At 47.4% G+C, this 19,916-nt stretch overlaps 2 protein-coding genes across 6 annotated transcripts in view; one reads left to right on the top strand and one right to left on the bottom strand.

Annotated features, from left to right (window-relative positions):
• Positions 1–4,849: 4,849 nt before the first annotated feature.
• LOC133250684 (WW domain-binding protein 11-like) lies at positions 4,850–19,628 on the bottom strand. 3 transcript variants are annotated; one of them, XM_061422195.1, is made up of 3 exons: positions 18,697–19,628; positions 17,105–17,184; positions 4,850–5,294 (listed from the first exon to the last, which is right to left on the bottom strand). In XM_061422195.1, the coding sequence occupies exons 1-2, from the start codon at positions 19,140–19,142 to the stop codon at positions 17,112–17,114; spliced, it is 519 nt and encodes a 172-aa protein (XP_061278179.1). In that variant the 5' UTR covers positions 19,143–19,628; the 3' UTR covers positions 4,850–5,294; positions 17,105–17,111. The 3 variants fall into 3 exon arrangements, with proteins under 3 accessions (XP_061278179.1, XP_061278178.1, XP_061278180.1); XM_061422194.1 differs by lacking the exon at positions 4,850–5,294 and adding an exon at positions 9,285–10,577 and having other exon boundaries at positions 18,697–19,624; XM_061422196.1 differs by lacking the exon at positions 4,850–5,294 and adding an exon at positions 11,841–12,269.
• SMARCA4 (SWI/SNF related, matrix associated, actin dependent regulator of chromatin, subfamily a, member 4) overlaps positions 18,739–19,916 on the top strand; it is a 90,291-nt gene continuing 89,113 nt past the window's right edge. For 2 of the 3 annotated variants that reach the window (XM_061422161.1, XM_061422164.1), the window contains exon 1: positions 18,739–18,823. The gene's annotated coding sequence lies outside the window, so the exon portion shown is untranslated. The remainder of the gene's footprint in view (positions 18,824–19,916) is intronic. The other variant, XM_061422162.1, reaches the window with a different exon arrangement.

Raw genomic sequence — 19,916 nt, forward strand, 5'->3', positions numbered from 1 at the left:
CTACTTTTGCTTTATTGACTATTCAAAAGCCTTTGTCAGTGTGGCTCACAACGAACTGTGGAAAATTCTTAGACATGGGAACACCAAACCGCCTTACCTGCCTCCTGAGAAATCTGTATGCAGGTCAAGAAGCAACAGTTAAAACAAGATATGGAACGACAGACTGGTTCAAAATTGGGAAAGGAGTACGACAAGGCTGTATATTGTCACCCTGCTTATTTAACTTATATGCAGAGTACATCATGTGAAATGCTGGGCTAGATGAATCACGAGTTGGAACCAAGATTGCTTGGAGAAATATCAACAACCTCAGATATACAAATTATACCACTCTAATGGCAGAAAGTAAAGAGGAATTAAAAAGCTTCTTGATGAAAGTGAAAGAGGGGGGTGAAAAAGTTGGCTTGAAATTCAACCTTAAAAAAAACCCTAAGATTATGGCATCCAGTCCCATCACTTCATGGCAAGTAGAAGGAGAAAAAGTGGAAGCAGTGACAAATTTTATTTCCCCGGGCTCCCAAATCACTGTGGATAGTGAGTGCAGCCATGAAATTAAAAGATACTTGCTTCTTGGAAGGAAAGCTATGACATACCTAGAAAGCATATTGAAAAACAGAGACATCACTTTGCCAACAAAGGTCTGTGTGGTCAAAGCTATGGTTTTTTCAGCAGTCATGTGTGGATGTGAGAGTTGGACCATAAAGAAGCTGAGTGCCAAAGAACTGATGCTTTCGAACTGTGGTGTTGGAGAAGACTCTTGAGAGTCTCTTGGACTGCAAGGAGATCAAACCAGTCCATCCTAAAGCAAATTAACCCTGAAAATTCATTGGAAAGATTGATGCTGAAGCTGAAGCTCCAATACTTTGGCCACCTGATGGGAAGAGTCGACTCATTGGAAAAGATCCTGATGCTGGGAAAGATTAAAGGCAAAATGAGAAGGGGGCTGGCAGAGGATGAGATGGTTGGATAGCATCACTGACTCAATGGACATGAATTTGAACAAACTCCAGGAGATAGTGAAGGACAGGGAAGCCTGGCATGCTGAGTCCACGGGGCTGCAAAGAATCAGACATGACTTAGCGACTGAATAACATTAACAATTGTACATTTGTTTTCTATACCCATGACTCTGTTTCTTTTATGTAAACAAGTTCATCTGTATCATTTTTTAAGATTCCACAATAAGTGATATCAGATATTTGTCTTTGTCTTAGTTCACTTAATATGATAATATCCAGGACCATCTATGTTGCTGCAAATGGTATTATTTCATTTTTTTAGTGACTGAGTAGTATTCCTTTGTATATATATACCACATTTATTTATTCATCTTTTAATGGACATTTAGGTTGCTTCCATGTCTTGGCTATTGTGAACAGCGCTGCTATGAACAATGAGGTGCAGTTATCTTTTTGAATTAGAGTTTGCTCTGGATATATGCCCAGGATTGCAGGATTACATAGGAACTCTATTTTTAATTTTTTTAAGGACCATCCATACTGTTCTCCATAGTGGCTGTAACCAACCTACATTCCCACCATTCCTCCCACCAGGAGGGTTTATTTTTCTCCGCATCCACGCCAGTGTTTATTATTTGTAGACTTTTTGACGATGGCCATTCTGACACATGTGAGGTAATATCTCATTATAGTTTTGATTTGCATTCCTCTAAATAATTAGTGATATTGAACATCTTTTCATGTGCCTGTTGGCCATCCGTCTGTCTTCTTTGGAGAAACATCCATTTAGATCGTCTGCCCACGTTTTGATTGAGTTGCTTTTTTGATGTAGAGCTGCATGAACTATTCGTTTATTTTGGAAATTAATCCCTTGCTAGTAGCATCATTTGCAAATATTTTCCCCCATGCTGTAGACTGTCTTTTCATTTTGTTTATGGTTTCCTTTGCTGTGCAAAAGCTTTTAAGTTTAACTAGGTCCCATTTGTTCATTTTTGTTTTTATTTCCATTCATCTAGGAGATGGATCCAAAAAAGTATTGCTGACATTTATGTCAGAGTGTTCTGCCTAGGTTTTCCTCTAGGAGTTTTATACTATCTGGCCTTACATTCAGGTCTTTAATTCATTGCAAGTTTATTTTTGCATATGATGTTAGACAGAACACACTTGATAGTTTATGCTAACTCAGTGACTCATGGTGGACTCCTGGATTGTTTATGCTAACTTGATGACTCAGGGTGGGTGCTGTTCGAGCCAGAAAGACCAAACACGTAATTAGATAGTTAGGCCTGGAGTCACAGGATATTAGCCTGACTTCCAAGGAGGGTAGGTGGGGACGGGGGCAGGAGACTGAGCCACTTGGGCAATGATCCGATCATGTAAGGATTCAATCAGTGATTCCCACCTAATGAAACCCCCGAAAAACTCTGAACACTGAAACCTGAGTGTGCCTTCTAGGTTGGCAATAATCTCTGTGAATATTGCGGATGGGTGTGTCTGGAGGATAAATGAATCCCTGAGGACATCAGAAACTTCTCGATGTTAATTCTCCAGTGTCATTGCCATTGTCAATGCTGGAGAAATATTTGCCATATTTTTCTATATGACCTATATGTTTTTTATTGTTGTTTATCTTAATTTCTTCATTACTGTCTTCTTTGGTGTTTGATGGATTTTTTTCCTGGTGGGCCATTTTCATTCCATATTCCCTTCAGTCTGTTGCTCACCCTTTCTGCCATCTCTTGCCCGAAAAGTCTTTTTAAAAAATATTATTTATTTATTTGGCTACACTGGGTCTTAGTTGTGGCACACAGGATCTTTGTTGCAGCATGCAGGATCTTTTTTTTTTTTAATATAAAGTATTTTTAATTATTAACACTTATTTATTTGGCTGTCAGGTCTTAGCTGCAGTGCAGAGACTCTGCAGTTGTGACCCGTGGGTTTAGTTGCTCCGTGGCATGTGGAATCATAATTCCCTAGGGATTGAATCTGCCCCCTCTGCAGTGGAAGCGGGGAGTCTTGGGATTGAACTCAAGTCCCCTGCATTGCAAGGTGGATTCTTAACCACTGAACTGCCAGGGAAGTCCCGAGATGCAGGATCTTTAGCTGTGGCACGGGAACTCCTGAGGCATGTGGGATCTAGTTCCCTGGCCAGGGATTGAACTTGGGCCCCCTCCGTTGGGAGCTCAGAAGTCTTAGCTACTGAACTACCAGGGAAGTCCCTCGATGTCTTTATAACTTTTGACAGATGCCACCGGGAAATTGCCCCAGCCCTGGCACTGCTTTGACGGGGGTGAAACTGAAGCACGCCTCTGTACTAGTTCTTGGGGGGAGCGGGACTGAGGGCAGGTCAAATGCACAACCACGTGTTTTGAGAACAAGATCCACATTGCTCCCCACTCCCCACCTGGGGGCAGCATCAGACCCACAGGTTAAGGTCTCTGGTCAACGAGAGCGCATCCCAGTCCCTTTGATACCAGTTGCCACTTCAGGTTGTCCTCTGTGCTTCTGACCGACTGGCTGTAAATCAGAGGTACCCACGACACCTCCTTGGGTTCAATTATTTTGCTAGAGCAGCTCACAGAACTCAGAGGAACATGTTACTTCCTAGATTACTGGTTTGCTACAAAGGTTATGAAAGGATCTGAATCAACAGCTGGATGAACAGATGGACAAGGCGAGGTCCTGAACACAGGAGCTTCTGAGTTGGGGATTTGGCAATCTGGAAGCTCTCGGAAACCCCATCCTTTTGGGTTTTTATGGAGGTTTCATCACATATGCAGGATGGAAGAAATCATTGGTAGATGGTGATGGATTCAAACTCCAGCACCTCTCCCTTCCCTGGAGGTTGGTGGCGGGGTTAGGAACCAAAAGTTCCATCTTTCTCGTCACAGGCTTGCTTCCCTGGACAACCAGCTCCCATGCTCGGGTGCTTTCCAAAAGTCCTCATCAACATAAACTCAGGTGTGTAGAAAGGCACTGGTTACCACTGTCAAGACATCTTTATTGCTTTTACCGCCTAGGAAGTGCCGAGAGTTTTAGGAGCTCTGTGCCAGCAATGGGGATGAAGCAAATATATTGCTGTTAGTATTAGTCACAATATCACGGAACACAATTTGAATGTAGAACTGATGAGCAATACCAGAGGAACAGGATGTGAGGGTGAGAGAAAGTGAGGTGGTGAGCAAGACACTGAGACGTTTGGCTTGAACACCTGGAGGGGCGAAGCTGCTGTGGATGGACAAACAAGGCTGTTATTACTGTGTTTCAATTTAATTTTGCACTTTTTTTTTTTTTTTTGCCACATTATGTGGCTTGTGGGATCCTTGTGCCTGGACCAGGGATTGAACCTGGGCTCTCGGCAGTGAAAGTGTGAAGTTCTAACCACTGGACAGCCAGGGAAATCCCTATTACTGTTTTTTAAATGTAAAGTACTACCTTAAAAATAATTAAAAATCGTTCATATTTTGGTCTTTCTTCTCATTCAGGAAACACCTCTCAAATTCTAAAGCAAAGGGTCCTATCCATGGCTCGTGCAAAACCCATGGACTAGCCCACCAGGCTCCTCTGGCCAAGGGATTCTCCAGGCAAGGATACAGGCCTGGTTGCCATTTCCTCCTCCGGGGCATCTTCTGGACCCAGGGACTGAACATGTATGTCCTCCATTGGCAGCGAGACTCTTTACCACTGAGCCACCTGGGAAGCCCATTGGTAGCTCAGATGAATTAATTTATTTAAGGTTTGCTGAGCACCTACTACACACCAGCAACTATTAATATTACAGACACATGGGAAAAGTCAATGAACAATTCAAAGGCCCTTGCTCTCATGGAGCTCAGATGATAGTGGGAGGGGTGGGGGAGCACACAGGACAGAGGAGACGGCCGTTGGTGTAGTTAATATACTATTTAAAAATTTATTTATTAAAAAATTATTTATCTGTTTGGCTGCACTGGATCTTTGCTGCAGCATGTGGGATATAGTTTCCCTACACGGGATTGAACCCAGTCCCCCTGCATCGGGAGTGTGGAGTCTCAGTCACTGTACCACCAGGGAAGTCCCTAAATATACTACTGACAGAGTGAATAAGGAAATCAGAGAGCGTCTTAGAAAGTGGTGAGTGCTATTGAGAAGTGGGGCTGAGAGCGCTAAGTGCTGACAGAGGGGCTGAAATACCCAAAAGGGTGATCGGAGATGCTGAGACTCGAGTAAGTCTAAAGGAACTGAGGGAGGGACTTCCCTGGCAGTCCAGTGGTTAAGCTGCCCTGCTTCCACTCACTGCAGGGGGTGAAGGTTCAGTCCCTGGGGACCTAAGATCCATCGTGCAGCACACAGCAGCTAAAAAAAAAAAAAAAAATCATTAAAGGAACTGAGGGAAGAGCAAGGATTTCTGGAGAGAGATTGTTCCAGGCAGACAGACAGCAGGTGCAAAGACCCTGTGGCAAGACCATGCCCAGCAGGCTGGAGGGGTGGCGAGGAGGCCGGTGAGCCTACAGAGCATGGGCGGTGGGGACTGGTGGAGTGGAGGGCACAGGGCCTTGTGGGCCACAGTCGGGACTTCAGCTGAGGTCAGTGTAGCAACTGAGGCTAATCCTTCTAGCCTAAGTAGATCCCAGAGGCTCTGATTGCAAGAAATGCTGTCTTTTTTTTTTTTTTTTAATGGAAGATAATTTTGCTTTACAATGTTGTGTTGGCTTCTGCCATACAGCAACATGAATCAGCCGTAAGTATACATATATCCCCTTCCTCCTGAATCTTCCCCCTACCCCATTCCACTTCTCTAGGTTGCCACAGAGCACCCAGTTGAGCTCCCTGTGCCCACAGAGCAACTTCTCACTAGATATCTGTTTCACACACGGTAATGTGTTTGTTTCAACACTACTCTCTTAATTCGTCCCCGCCTCTCCTTCCCGTGCGGTGCCCGTAAGTCTGTTCTCTATGTCTGCATCTCTATTCCTGCCTTGCAAATTGGTTCATCAATGCCATTTAAGAAATGCTGTTTTTACCTTGCCCTAGTTGTGGTGCTGGAGAAGACTCTTGAGAGTCCCTTGAATAGCAAGGAGATCAAACTAGTCAGCCTTAAAGGAAATCAGTCTTGAATATTCATTGGAAAGACTGATGCTGGAGCTGAAGCTCCAATACTTTGGCCACCTGATGAGAAGAACCGACTCATTGGAAAAGACCCTGATGCTGGGAAAGATTGTGGGCAGGAACAGAAGGGGGCAACAGAGGGTGAGATGGTTGGATGGCAAATAATGCGATTTGCAGAAATACAGATGGACCTAGAGTTTGTCCCACTGAGTGAAGGAAGGCAGACAGGAGAAGTCTCTATGGCATGCCTTATACATGGAGTCTACAAAGAAATGACACAAATGAACTTATCTACAGAAAGAGACTCACAGACTTAAGGGAATGAACTTATAGTTGCAGGGGCAGGGCAAAGAATGGGGGGAAGGGATAATTAGGGAGTCTGGGATGGACATGTACACAGTGCTCTATTCAAAATGGATAAGCAATAGGAACCTACTGTATAGCACATGGGACTCTGCTCTGTGCTCTGTGGTAGCCTGGGTGGGAATGGAGTCTGGGGGAGAATGGATGTATGTATATGTATGGCTGAGTCCCTTTGCTGAAACCAGACCTGAAACTATCACAGCATTGTTGATCGGCTATACTTCAATACAAAATAAAAAGTTGAAAAAAAAAAGACCTAGTGAGAAGTCCCAGGGAGAAAATCCAGAGGAACCCAAGATAGTGAAGCCCTTCCCAAGCATGGCTGACGCCCCACCCTGCAATGCCTTTCCTAGGGGCCCCCTGCTGACAGCTGCTGATGCACAGGTCATGTTGGAGGAGGCCCAGCTTGGGCAGAGCAGAGATGGGCTTTGTTTCTCCAGTTCAGTGTTGGACAACCTGTTCTACCACAGGCTGGAGGATGCCACACCCCTGCGTAATTTGCACTGCAGAATGAGGTCAGTGGAAGAAAGGGAGAAGATGGCGTGGGAAAGGCAAAGAGGAGGCAGATGGAGGGGGGCCAGGTGAGAGGGCCACCTGGTTCTGTCACAGCTAGGCCGGCTTTATAATGTCTCTGCCTTTTAATATGCTGTCAAGTTTGGTCATAGCTTTTCTTCCAAGGAGCAAGTGTATGTGTATGTCCTGGTGTTCACCTGTATCTAGTCTGTTTTGGTGATTGATGGCTAATGTTATGTGTTAATTTGACTGGGCTGTGGTGCCCAGTCATGTGGTCAAACGCTATCCTGGATGTTCCTGTGAGGGTGTTTTTGGATGAGATTCACATTTAAATCAATAGACTCTGAGCAAAGCAGATTGCCCTTCATAATGCAGGTGGGTCTTGCATAATCAGTTGAAGGTATGACTAGAACAAAAGACTAACTCTCCCAAGCAAAAGGGGATTCTGCTGGCAGATTGCCTTGGGGGTGGAACTGCAGCATCAGCTCTTTCTGGGTCTCCAGACTGACGACCCATCTTGTAGATGCTGGATTTGCCAGTTTCCTTAATAATCTGGGCTTCCCTGGTGGCTCAGTGGTCAAGAATCTGCCTGTCATTGCAGGAGAGGTGGGTTTCCATCCTGGGTCAGGAAGATCCCCCGGAAGAAGAAATGGAAACCCATTCCAATCTCTCCTTCCTGGGAAATCCCATGGACAGAGGAGACTGGTGGGTTACAGTCCATGGGGTTGCAAAAGAGTCAGACATGACTGAGCGTGCATGCTCCTCCTCCTTGATCACCAATCACCTTAGTCTGCTCAGGCTGCCGTACCAACATACCATAAACTAGGTGGCCTCAAAAACAGAAAAACCTTTATTTTCACAGTTCTAGATGCTGAGACCGGAGAAGGCAATGGCACCCCACTCCAGTACTCTTGCCTGGAAAATCCCACGCATGGAGGAGCCTGGAAGGCTGCAGTCCATGGGGTCGCTGAGGGTCGGATATGACTGAGCAACTTCACTTTCACTTTTCACTTTCATGCTTTGGAGAAGGAAATGGCAACCCACTCCAGTGTTCTTGCCTGGAGAATCCCAGGGATGGGGGAGCCTGGTGGGCTGCGGTCTATGGGGTCGCACAGAGTCGGACACGACCGAAGTGACTCAGCAGCAGCAGATGCTGAGACATCCCAAGATCAAGGTGCCAGCAAATTCAGTTTCTAGAGAGGGCTCCCCTCCTGGCTTGTAGATGGCCACCTTCTTGCTGTATGCTCACATGGCAGACTTAGAGATGGAGATGGAGGGAGAGGGGAGAGACAGAGAATAAGATTGTTCCCTGGTGTCTTCTCTTGTGTGTGTGCATGTCCAGCTGCTAAGTTGTGTCCAACTCATTGCGACTCCGTGGACTGTAGCCCACCAGGCTCCTCTGTCCATGGAATTCTCCAGGCAAGAATACCGGAATGGGTTGCTATTTGCTTCTCCAGGGGAATCTTCCTGATCCAGGAATTGAACCTCTGTCTCTTGCATCTTCTGAACTGGCAGGTAGATTCTTTACCACTGAGCCACCTGAGACAGACAGAAAGAATAAGACTGTTGTCTGGTGTCTGCTCTTATAAGCACACTAATCTTATCATATCAGAACCCCACCCTCATAACCTCATTTAACCTTAATCATCTCCTTCTAGGCCCTCCTCCAAATATAGTCACAGTAAGAGTAACAGCTTCAACATGTGAATTTTGGGGGACACAATTCAGTCCACATCAAATCTCTTTCCATCCATGTACACATCCTATTGGCTCTGTTTCTCTGGGAAACCTCGACTACAGAGGTGAGATGAGATCTTCTAAATAAACCAACCCAAGCTCTCTCAGTCACAGACCACTGAGCCCAGGTGATGCTGGCCACTAGGGTTCCCCTTCTCTCTCTGGCTCTGTGTGCCACCTGCAGGCAGCTGACTCCTGCCCCATCGCTAGCCTGCACTTTCTTTTGCTCCCATCACTGGCAGCAGTGGTTAAGGGCATGGCTACCAGAGTCCATCTACCTGGCTCTGACCAGGCCAGCCTGTAAGGACAGCGTTGACCCTGGGTAGATTATTAACCTTTTCTCTGCCTCAGTTCCCACTATAATGTGGGGGCAATGGTAGGAGATGCAGCGAGGGTCATGTACATATATGGATATGCATGTATAGGTTTTAGACGAACAGACTTTAGTTTTCAAAGATTTATTTGGCTGTGTCAGGTCTTAGCTACGTCATGTGGGATCCTTCACTGTAGTGCACTGACTCTCAAGTTGTGGCGTGCGGGCTCAGTAGTTGGGGCGCACACACCAGGGATCAAACTCACATCCCCTGCACTGCAAGGGGGATTCTCAACCACTGGACCACCAGGGAAGTCCCCAGACTTTATTTTTTAGAGCAGTTTTAGGTTGACAAAAAATTGAGCAAATGGTATACAGTTCCCATATAGCTCCTCTCCCCATCAACCATCTATCCCATAGTTTCCAGGTTCCCTTATTAACATCTTGCATTAATGTGAGATACTTGCTACAACTGAAATTGGTTACAACTGAATCAATATGGATACATTACTACTGGCTGAAGTCCATGGTTCACATTAGGGTTCACACGTATTGTTGCATATTCCATTTTTAAAAAATAGGCTTTAATTTTTAGGGCAGTTTTAGGTTCACAGCTAAACTAAGCAGAAAGTACAGAAAGAACAGTACAAGTTCCTTAGAGCCCCTGCCCCCCTCACATGCACAGCCGCCCCCACTGTCAACAGCCCCCACCAGAGTGGTACATTCGCTGCAACTGCTATACCTGCCTTGACACATCACCATCACCCACAGTTTGTATTAGGGAAAACCCTGTGTTGCACATTTTAGGGGTTTGGGCAAATGACATGTATCCATCACTGACTGTATCATATAGCATGGTCTCACTACCTCTCTTTCACCCCCAACCCCGGGGGGAGGGTCTCCTTTTATGTTCTCCAGTTTTGCCTCTTCCAGAATTGCCAGAGAATTAGAATCACATGGTATATAGCCATTACAGACTGGCTTCTTTCACTCAGAAATACGCAATTAAGGTTCCTCCATGTCTTTTTCCCCCTATTTTTTTGGCCATGCTGCGAGGCATGCAGAATCTTAGTTCCCAGACCAGGGATCGAAACCATGCCCCCTGCAGTGGAAGTACGGTTGTGGGAATTGGGCTGCCTGGTCTGATCTTGTTTCTCTGTAGTGCTAACATTCCATTGTCTGGATTTATCACGGTTTGTTTATCCATTCATTTATCGAGGGGCATCTTGGCTGCCTTCAAATTTTGGCAATTGTGAATAAAGCAGCTAGAAACACTTGTGTGCAGGTTTCTGTGTGGACCTAAGTTTTTAATACATTTGGGTAAATACCTTGGAGCAGAACTGTGAGATGATAAGAGGATATTTAGTTTTTCCTTTTATTATTTTGTCTTTGGTTGTGCTGGGTCTTAGTTGCTGCATGGGCTTTTTCTAGTTGCAGCAGGTGGGGCCTATTCTCTAATTGTGGTGTGTGGGCCTTTCATTGCGGCGGCTTCTGTTGAGGAGCACGGGCTCTAGGGTTTGCAGGCTTCAGAAGTTGTGGCACTCAGGCTTAGTTGCTCTGCAGCATGTAGAATCTTCCCAGACCAGGGATCGATCCCGTGTACCCTGCATTGGCAAGAGGATTCATAACCACTTGTGCTCCAGGCAAGTCCAAGGATATGTTTGGTTTTGTAGGAAATTGCCATATGGTCTTCCAATGTGGTGGTACCAACTTGCATTTCCACTACATTTAAATTTACAGATTCCCGGCTTAGAATAGCAGCTGGCACCCAGGAAATGCTATGCAAGTGTTAGCTGTTGTTGCTCATATTAATTTCTGGTCCCTCAACGGCGGCTTGGCTTGCTAAGCTCATCCTTTCAACACCTTTGAAAAAGGATTCCCTCTTGTGTCTCTATTTTTCCCAGCAGAGGAAGGGTGTCTAACCTGTCTGGGGTGGGGAGGGAAGCTAAATCTAAGCCAAGTCTTCCTGTAAGATGCCAGGGAGGGAGGCAGAGAGATGGCATTCAAGCTGGGGTTGTTCAGTCACTGAGTTGTGTCTGACCCTTTGTGACCCCATGGACTGCAGCACACCAGGCTTCCCTGTCCTTCACCATCTCCCGGAGTTTGCTCAAACTCATGTTCATTGAGTTGATGATGTCACCCAACCATCTCATCCTCTGTCACCCCCTTCTCCTCCTGCCCTTAGAGACTAGAACAGGACAAAAGGGGACCTTGCATTAGGTGTGCAAGGCTGCATTCCCAAGCAGGTAGAGGAAGATCTGCAGTGGGGAGTGGGGTGGGCAGGAGAGGACAGAGCCTTGTGGGCCTGCTACTTCACAAAGCCTATTTCTGAGCCATTCAGGGTTTATTTAAAGTAAGCAGGTGCGGACTTCCCTGGTGGTCCAGTGGTTAAGAATCCACCTTCCAATGCAGGGGACATGCTTGCAATGCCAGTTTTCAGGCCCTGCCCCAGGTCCGCTGACCAGATGCTCTGTGGGTGGGGACCCCCTGCCTGATCAAGAAGATCCTGATAGACACACTAGTAGTGTGTTCTCTAGTACACGTTTACATCTAGAGTTTAAAAATATGGTCACATGGAATTAATCACGTGGCTACACTAGTTGTAAATTACTCACCAGACTCACCCTTGCCTTTCCCATTGGTAGGCAGGTGGGTAAGTTTCTGAGTCTGTGGATACTTGCCACTGAAATGATTGCTCCCTCACCTGTTCACAGACGGTACCGATGCCAAGGCTCACCTGGGGCACTTTCTTTTTTTGGCTGCACTGAAAGACTTGCAAAATCTTAGTTCCCTGACTAGGGATTGAACTCGTGCCCTCAGCAGTGAAAGCGTGGCGTCCTAACCACTGGACCACTACGGAATGTTCATTCCTTGGGCACTTTTTAATTTATTTATCTTTGACTGGGCGAGGGCTTTGTTGCTGCGTGCGGGTTTTCTCTAGTTGTGGTGCACGGGCTTCTCATTGCAGTGGCTTCTCTTGTGGCTCATGGGCTCTAGAGTGCACAGGCTTAGTTGTCCTGAGGCATGTGGGATCGTCTCAGACCAGGGATTGAATCTGTGTGCCCTGCACTGGCAGGCAGATGCTTAACCACTGGACCACCAGGGAAGCCCCCTGGACATGTTCTATGAAAAAAATTTCTAGAGCTCCACCAGATAGGGTCTCAGAACTTAAGAAAATTCTCCAGGCTTGTGTTTTGAACTAATCTCCCCTTGGCGATTCCCCACACAGGTTAATGTTTCTTTGTCTGTTTCTTTAGAACAGAAACCTCCATGGGGGCAGAGGAGTTGCACAGTACCTGAAAATAAATTAAGCAATGGATTAAATCACTTTTATTGAACTGTCTCCTAAACAAAAATCACTTACATTGAACTCCTTCCCAGCTGGCCCAGTGGTGAAGAAACTGCCTGCCGATGCAGGAGATGCAAGAGACTTGGGTTCAATATCTAGGTCGGGAAGATGTTCTAGAGAAGGAAATGGCAACCCAGTCCAGTATTTTTGCCTGAAAGATTCCACGGACAGAGGAGCATGGGGAGCTACAGTCCATAGGGTCACAAAGAGTCAGATACGACTGAGCATGCATGCACATACAAACACCTCCACCAAGACTGTAGCTCCCAGAAGGCAAGACCGCTTTCCTTTTGTTTTTTTAAATTTATTTGGCTGCGCCAGGTCTTAGTTGCAGCATGTGGGATCTAGTTCTCTGACCAGGGATCGAACCTGGGCCTCCTGCATTGGGAGCTCAGAGTCCTAACCACTGGACCACCAGGGAAGTCCCCTCCTTCAAATTTTCTTCCAGCAACTAAGGTATGATTACGACAGAGAAGGGACCCAAAATATTACAAGATGTATCTTCTTCAACTTGCTCATCTGTTCATTTGCCCAGATTTGCAGAAGTACCAGAAGTCAGACGAAGGTAAATAAGTGGATGTGATACGCAGTTCGTGGCATTAAGCTGAGGGCAGAGAGTTCTGCAGACTGCAGAATATTGTGCATTGTTTCTCCAGATGTTGACAGAGGGTGATGCCATTAGAGTCAGGCTGTCCCCTCTTACTGACTGCATTGGGAAGGAGGGGAAGCGGCAATTACTGAGTGCACTGACCAGATCTCACAGCGGCTCCTGTTGACTCTGCAGGGTAAATACCCAGGAAGGCCACAGAGGGTGTAATTACACACACACTCACACAAGAGCAGGAGATACCAAACAACCCAAACAAATATGGCAGGCCATGAGGTCTTTTTTTTTCCTTTACATTTTTCAAGCAACAACAAAATAATTTCTTTTGCTCAGTTCACTGCATAACAATTTCTACCCAATCCATTACACAAGAATCTTTTTAAAAATTAATTTTTATTGGATTATAGTTGATTTACAATGTTGTGTTAGTTTCAAGTATATAATGAAGTTTCAATCATACATATACATAGATCCACTCTTTTTTAATTCTTTTCCCATATAGGTCATTATAGAGTAGTATAGAATTCCCTGTGCTATACAGTAGTCTCTTATTAGTTACCTATCTTATAGTACTGGGGATATGTCAATTCCAATCTCCTAATTTATCCTTTCCCTCCCCTTTAACGCTTGGTAATCATAAGTGTGTTTTCTACATCTGTGACTATGTATGGATGGAGCCTGTTTTCCTTGTAAATGCTATCCTAAGCTTCTCCCTTCCTCCTCTGGATAGAAGGTTCAACACATCTGAGAAAATGCAAGTGATCTGCAGCTTTGCTTCATTTGTCATTTAGTCCCTAAGTCGCTTCAGTCATGTCTGATTCTTTGTGACCCCATGGACAGTAGCCCACCAGGCTCCTCTGTCCATGCAATTCTCCAGGCATGAATACTGGAGTGGGTTTCCATTTCCTTCTCCAGAGGATCTTCCTGACCGACCCAGGGATCAAACCTGCGTCTCCTGCATTAGGGGCAGATTCTTTACCGCTGAGCCAGCAGGGAAGCCCCCTAAATAAGACATACCTATAAAACACTTATAAAACTATGAAAAATGTGGGTAGTTTCCACCTGTAGTTGCAGAAAGTGACATAGTTTGCCGCAAGTGTAACACAACATTCTTGATCATCTGCTGAGCTGATTTAAAACGGGCTTCCAGCTAAAAGAAATCTATTGCCCTGGGTTTGTAATTTGGAAGGATGGCTTCTTGTTTTCTGCACAGCACATCTCATTGCTTGATTTGGGGAAACAGTTTTCTTGTGATGCCCATTTTTCAGGGCAATAGGTCATGTTTGAGGAATAAATATATATTTGGTTAATAAATTAGCAGTTTTATGCCTAAGTAAGATCTGAAGAGATACTCAAAAAAGTATTTCCTAAAGGAAATCAACCCTGGATAGTCACTGGAAGGACTGATGCTGAAGCTGAAGTTTCAATACTTTGGCCATCTGATGCAAACAGCTGACTCATTGGAAAAGACCTTGATGCTGGGAAAGATTGAGGGCAGGAAAAGAAGGGGGCGACAGAGGATGAGATGGTTAGATAGCATCATCGACTCGAGATGAATCTTAGCAAACTCTGGGAGATAGTCAAGGACAGGGAAGCCTGGTGTGTTGCAGCCCATGATGTTGCAGAGTCAGACACGACTGAGCAATGAATAACAGCAGCATCCACTTTACTGTGGCAACTGAAGAGTATGCATTTCACATTGTCACCCACTGGATGTGGGTGAGCATGTTATTTCAAGACCTTGATTTGAGTCAAAAGAGATTAGTCCATTTTCTCTGTAATGGTTCATCTTGTGTATCTGTTTGGCTGGGTCATGGCACCCAGCCATTTGGTTAAACACCAGTTCCTATGTTGCTGTGGAGACTTTTATCAAAATGGGATTCATGTTTAAATCGGAGTCACGATGTTGAGTCAAACCGTGGACTCTCCATCGTGTGGATGGGCCTCATCCAATCATATATAAGGCAAAAACTGAGGATTCCCAGAGAGGAAGGTCTCAAGACTGTGGCACAGAAACCTTGCCCGAGTTTGTAGCCTGCTGCCCTGTGGGATTCAAGCTCAAACACTGCAGCATCTTCTCTTCCCTGAATTCCCAGCCTCTGGCCTGCCCTACAGATCAAACTTCAGACTTGCCAGATCCTACAAGCCCCGGATGCTGGGAAAGATTGAAGGTCAAATGAGAAGGGGGCGGCAGAGGCTGAGATGGTTGGAAGGCATTATCGACTCAATGGACCTGAGTTTGAGCAAACTCTGTTAAGACAGTGAAGGACAGGGAAGCCTGCTGTGCTGCATTCCATGGAGTCACAAGGAGTCAGACATGACTGAGCCACTGATCAACAACAGTCATGTGAGCCAGTTCCTTAAAATAAACATCTTTCTCATTTATCTATATACATATATATTAATACATATATGTGTGTGTGTTCTCTTTCTCTCCATATGCATATATACTTCATTTCTCCAGTGCAACAGAATCAATAGGATGTGTGTGTGTGTGTGTGTGTGTGTGTGTGTGTGTATCTGGGATTTTTCAGGCGGTTCAAGTGGTAAAGAACTCACCTGCCAGTGCAGGAGATGCGGGTTTGATTCCGGGGTCGGGAAGATCCCCTGGAGAAGGAAATGACAATCCACTCCAGTATTTTTGCCTGGAGAATCCCATGCACAGAGGAGCCTGGCGAGCTACAGTCCATGGGGTCGCAGAGTCAGACATGACTGAGTGACTAAGCATGTGTGAATGTGTATGTATATCCAACATCCTATTGATTCTGTGTCTCTAGAGAACTCTGACACATCCTCTGAGCTACATGGGAAGCTCCTACCTAATAGGGCCACAGATACGAGGGTGTAGATGTGAATGTAGACTCTAAGACTCCTAAGACCAACTGGGAATTGTATTTTTGCCACGTGGGGAGTGATGCTGCAAACATCTGGATTGCTACACTCCTCTTTGCATCCTTGCAGAGCACAGCTTCCTCATGCCCCTATCTGGCCCTGTTCTGCCCACTGGGGAAGGCAGGAGGGGCAGCTATCATTGTAACAGGCAGCATATGGGGAAAGTGGACACAGGAGATGAGGGGTGGAGCCTAAAGCTCTGACTTCACTCTAGGCATCTCCCTAGTGGCATTTGAGACGTCACGGGTGTAATACTGAGGCCTCAACAAGCATCTCATAAACTCTGATTTTGTGTGAGAGGCAGCATGGGCCACTGGAGAGTGCTTCTTCAGCCTCTTTTCCATGCACCAGTCACTAGGCACTGTGCTAGGTGCTGGAGACAGACAGAAAGCTTATGTTCCAGCGTGCAGGATGAGTACAATGGAGAGAAATCACCTGGGGATGTAGGAGGTCGCATCTGTAACATTACAGAGATTCTCTGGGAGACACAGCCATGCAGGGGTCAGAAGCACATGTGCAAAGGCCCTGAGGCAGGAATGTGCCAGGTTTGAAGAATATTAAGAATTGTCCACGAAGCCCTGCCCTCCCCGGCTACTGCAGACCTCCCCCCACAGAGCCACAAGAGCTGTCCTCTGTTCCCACGCTCCTTTCCCTCTTCAGGGTCTTTGTACATCCTGTTTCCTCCACTGAGTGCCCTCCTCCTTTGGGTCTTGGCATATGGAGAGTCTGACCTGACTTCTCAACCCCAGGAAGACCCCATATTATCAACCCCCGGGGCTTTTCTTCCAATGCATTTAGATTTTTCCTATCAAGTATTATTAGTGTGATCGGTGTGGGAGATCATTAGCTGAACTCATGGACTATCTGCTCCAAGGGCCAGAACCCTGCCTGCTCAGTACATCACCACACGACTAAGACCAGCTCGGCGTTTTTGGGTTTTTTGGCTGGGTCAGGTCTTAGTTGCAGCATGCGGGATCTTTAGTTGCAGGGCACGGAATCTCTAGTTGTGGCTCTTGTGCTCTGCAGCATGTGGGATCTTATTTGCCCAACCAGGGATCAAACCTGCCTGCATCCCCTGCATTGCAAGGCGGATTTTTTTTTTAATTTATTTTTAATTGGATAATTGCTTTACAATGTTGTATTATTTTTTGTGCAAGGCAGATTCTTAACCACTTGACCACCAAGGAAGTCTCCTGCTCAGCATTTAAGATGTTGAAGGCACTTTAGAAATATTGCTTGAATGAATGAGACAAGCCAAAGTCCAGACCCCACCTGCCCATTACCTGTCCGTTATCCAACGTCACAAGTTAAGTCACCGAGAGCTTCTCCATGGCCTGTTTTCATGGATTCCTCATAACCAACCCTGTGGAGATGAGTGCTGTCACTGTTTTGACTTTACAGGTGAAGAGACGTGTGGATGCCTCCAGTAAACTTGCCTGGCATCCCCCAGGTACTAAGGAGAGTCAGGTTTTCAATGCAGGTCTTTTTGGCTTCAGGCCAAGGTATTAGCTGCTGCTCTATGTTCTAAGGGCCTCACCTTGGGCTTGGAAAGGCCCAAAGAGCTGATGATACACACTCCATAGAAGCTAATATATATTCAATTAAAAAAATATATTTTAAGGTATCTAGTGTGTGGCAGAGGGTGGCACCACACTAGACATTCGGTATTCACTAGGGACTAAAATTGACAACACTGTGCCATTCAAATCGAGGTTAGGGAGACAGATATTAAAGGGGTTACCCAAGAAATGTGAAAGGAAGGAAAAGGAGGTGGTGATCAAAGAGGAGGCAAGGCCAGGGGAGGTGATGAGTCAGCTGAGACCTGAAAAATGAGGAAGAGCAGGCCTGAGAGAAGCAGGGGTAGGGAGTCACAGGCTGTGGGACTTGGTCCTGGGGACCGTTTGTCCAGTTGTGGGGCTAGAAACAACGTATACAGACTCAGAGATACTCTCAAAATTTAAGAGATGAAGCTTCCTACAGTCTCCGGGCCTTCACACTTGCAACAACGCTCTCTCTCTCACTGCTTTTATGTCTTGACTCAAATGTCTTAGCAGCGAGGCTTTCCCTAGTTGCCCCATTTAAAACTTCCCCGACCCTTCAGGTGTCCATTTCAACATAGTGTATTTTACTGAAGAGTTTTCTTGCCTCGCGCCTGCCTCTCCCACTAAAATGAGCGCCACAGAGGCTGAGATTTCTCTTCGGTACTACAGCACCTCAGTCTGCGGCAGGTCAATAGATATCTGCTAAACTAATAGCCCTAGGTAAGTTTTGCGGAAAAGGTAGCCACGGTCTTTGCCCCCCAGGCTTTGCCGAACGGGCACCGCCATCATCGGAACATCGACCTGCACTTGGCCCAGGGGCCGGCTCTGCTCATCCCCGGCCCAGCCTGTCCGCCTCCTGCCTTCATGCACGATCTTGGAAGCCTCACTTCTGAGACTCAGGGGTCCTCGGCCACGCTTTCCCCACAGACCTCTCTACCACCCATCCCATCCCATCCCCCAACCTCCCCCTGCCGCCTCCATCACCGCCGCAGTGCCGCCTGCTCTGCGCATGCTCGGCGGCGTTGAGACGCGCGGCGTGCGAGGACGGAGAGCACCGCGCGCAGGCGCATGACCGTCCCACACGGAGTGGGGAGGCGCGTCGGGCGCTCTAGCTCTCTCTGGCCCCACCCACCTCTCCCAGACAACCCCGGCTAGACGCGCACGCGCGCTAGGAGCGGAAGGGCGGGCGGGCACGCGCACGAGGACGGGCCAGCAGCGGAAGCGAGAGAGGGAGTTCGTGGTGGGGGGAGGGGAGGTGGCGAGTGCGCGCGCAGCGGGGGCGCGGGCAGCGTGGGGGGGCGGCTGAGGCAGGCGGGCGCGCGCGCGAGGCTTACCCTCGCTCGGCGGCTGCGGCGGCTGCTTCTTTGTTTCGTGAGAAGAAGCGAGACGCCCATTCTGCCCCCGGCCCCGCGTGGAGGGGCGGGGGCGGCGCCGGGAAGGCGACGGCGCCGGCGACTCCCGGTAAGGAACGCGGGTCGCGGGGGGAGCGCGGCGCGGGGCTTGGGAGGACGGTTTGAATGGAGCCGGGCCGCCAAGGGGGGAGGGGGCCGCCGGCGCCCGGAGCGGGGCCGGGGTACGGCGGCGCCCGAGGGTCAAGAAGCCTGGCCGGCACCGCGCGCGCGGGGAAGGCCACAGGCAGTGAGGCCTCGGCGACTACAGTATCCGCGGGACGGCGGGGTGGGGGCCCGGGCCGCGTGGAGGCCGCGCGCCCCTCGCGCGCGCTCTCGCCAGGGTCGCCGGACAAAGCGCGTCGCCCCGTCGGCGGTCCAGTAGCCCACATCCCGGTGTCCGCCGGGGCTGCAACAATAGCCAGGCGTCCGGGCTTTTCTGGTTACGTTCTAACGGGTCCGACTCGAATGTTGGGTTTTGGCGAGACTGCAGTCGGAGCTCAATAGAAAAACCCTAGGTGTGTCCAGCGTCGCCCGGACACGAACATTAGCAGCCCCCCTGGGTTAGCCGACGTGAATTTTTATTTTTAAAAAAGTCACGTCGTTTTAGATTTTCAAGGAAAGGTAAAGAACTCTGCTAACCCCTCGAAAGTAGTGACTTGAGAACGTTTGCCCTGAAGCCGGGGGTCGGCAGCAGTGGGGAAGGACGGAGAGAACTGTTTGCTGTTGAAAGCATTGTTTTAGTTTTGCATCCTTCCCCCTTTCTGCCAATCGATTCTCCAGATTAAGGTTTTTATTTAAAACGCAAATCTTTCAGGAGAAGGTGTTTTGTGAAGGTCTTGAAGACACTAGTCTTGATATTTTCTCCCCCTAGTGAATCATTGGGGAAAGTAGGGAATAAGCAGTGAGAGAGCCACTTCCTAGGAATTTGGAACAAGTTTTCACTTTTAAATGACAGGCCTGATTCGAGTTTGACTCCTGGCTGTTGCTGGTCACTTCTCTGTGTGACAGGAGGCAAATAGCTTAATCTTTCGGAACCTCTCAGTGTCCTCATATGTGAAATGAGAATAACGGCACGAATGGAGCTGGTGAAAACCTGTAAAATGGTTCCTGTCAAGAGGGAAACACTATTGTTGTGTAGTCCAATCTCTTCCATTCTTGTTCAA

Source organism: Bos javanicus, chromosome 7 (assembly GCF_032452875.1).
Source record: "Bos javanicus breed banteng chromosome 7, ARS-OSU_banteng_1.0, whole genome shotgun sequence".
In the NCBI taxonomy this organism is placed as follows: Eukaryota; Metazoa; Chordata; class Mammalia; order Artiodactyla; family Bovidae; genus Bos; species Bos javanicus.

Excerpts from the sequence above, each read along its gene's own strand:
- LOC133250684 (XM_061422195.1), bottom strand. The coding sequence starts at position 19,142 with ATGTGGGCTACTGGACCGCCGACGGGGCGACGCGCTTTGTCCGGCGAC. Across the intron at positions 17,185-18,696 it reads GCCGCAGCCGCCGAGCGAGG|GGTTGGTTATGAGGAATCCA; the intron begins GTAAGCCTCGCG and ends TCATCTCCACAG.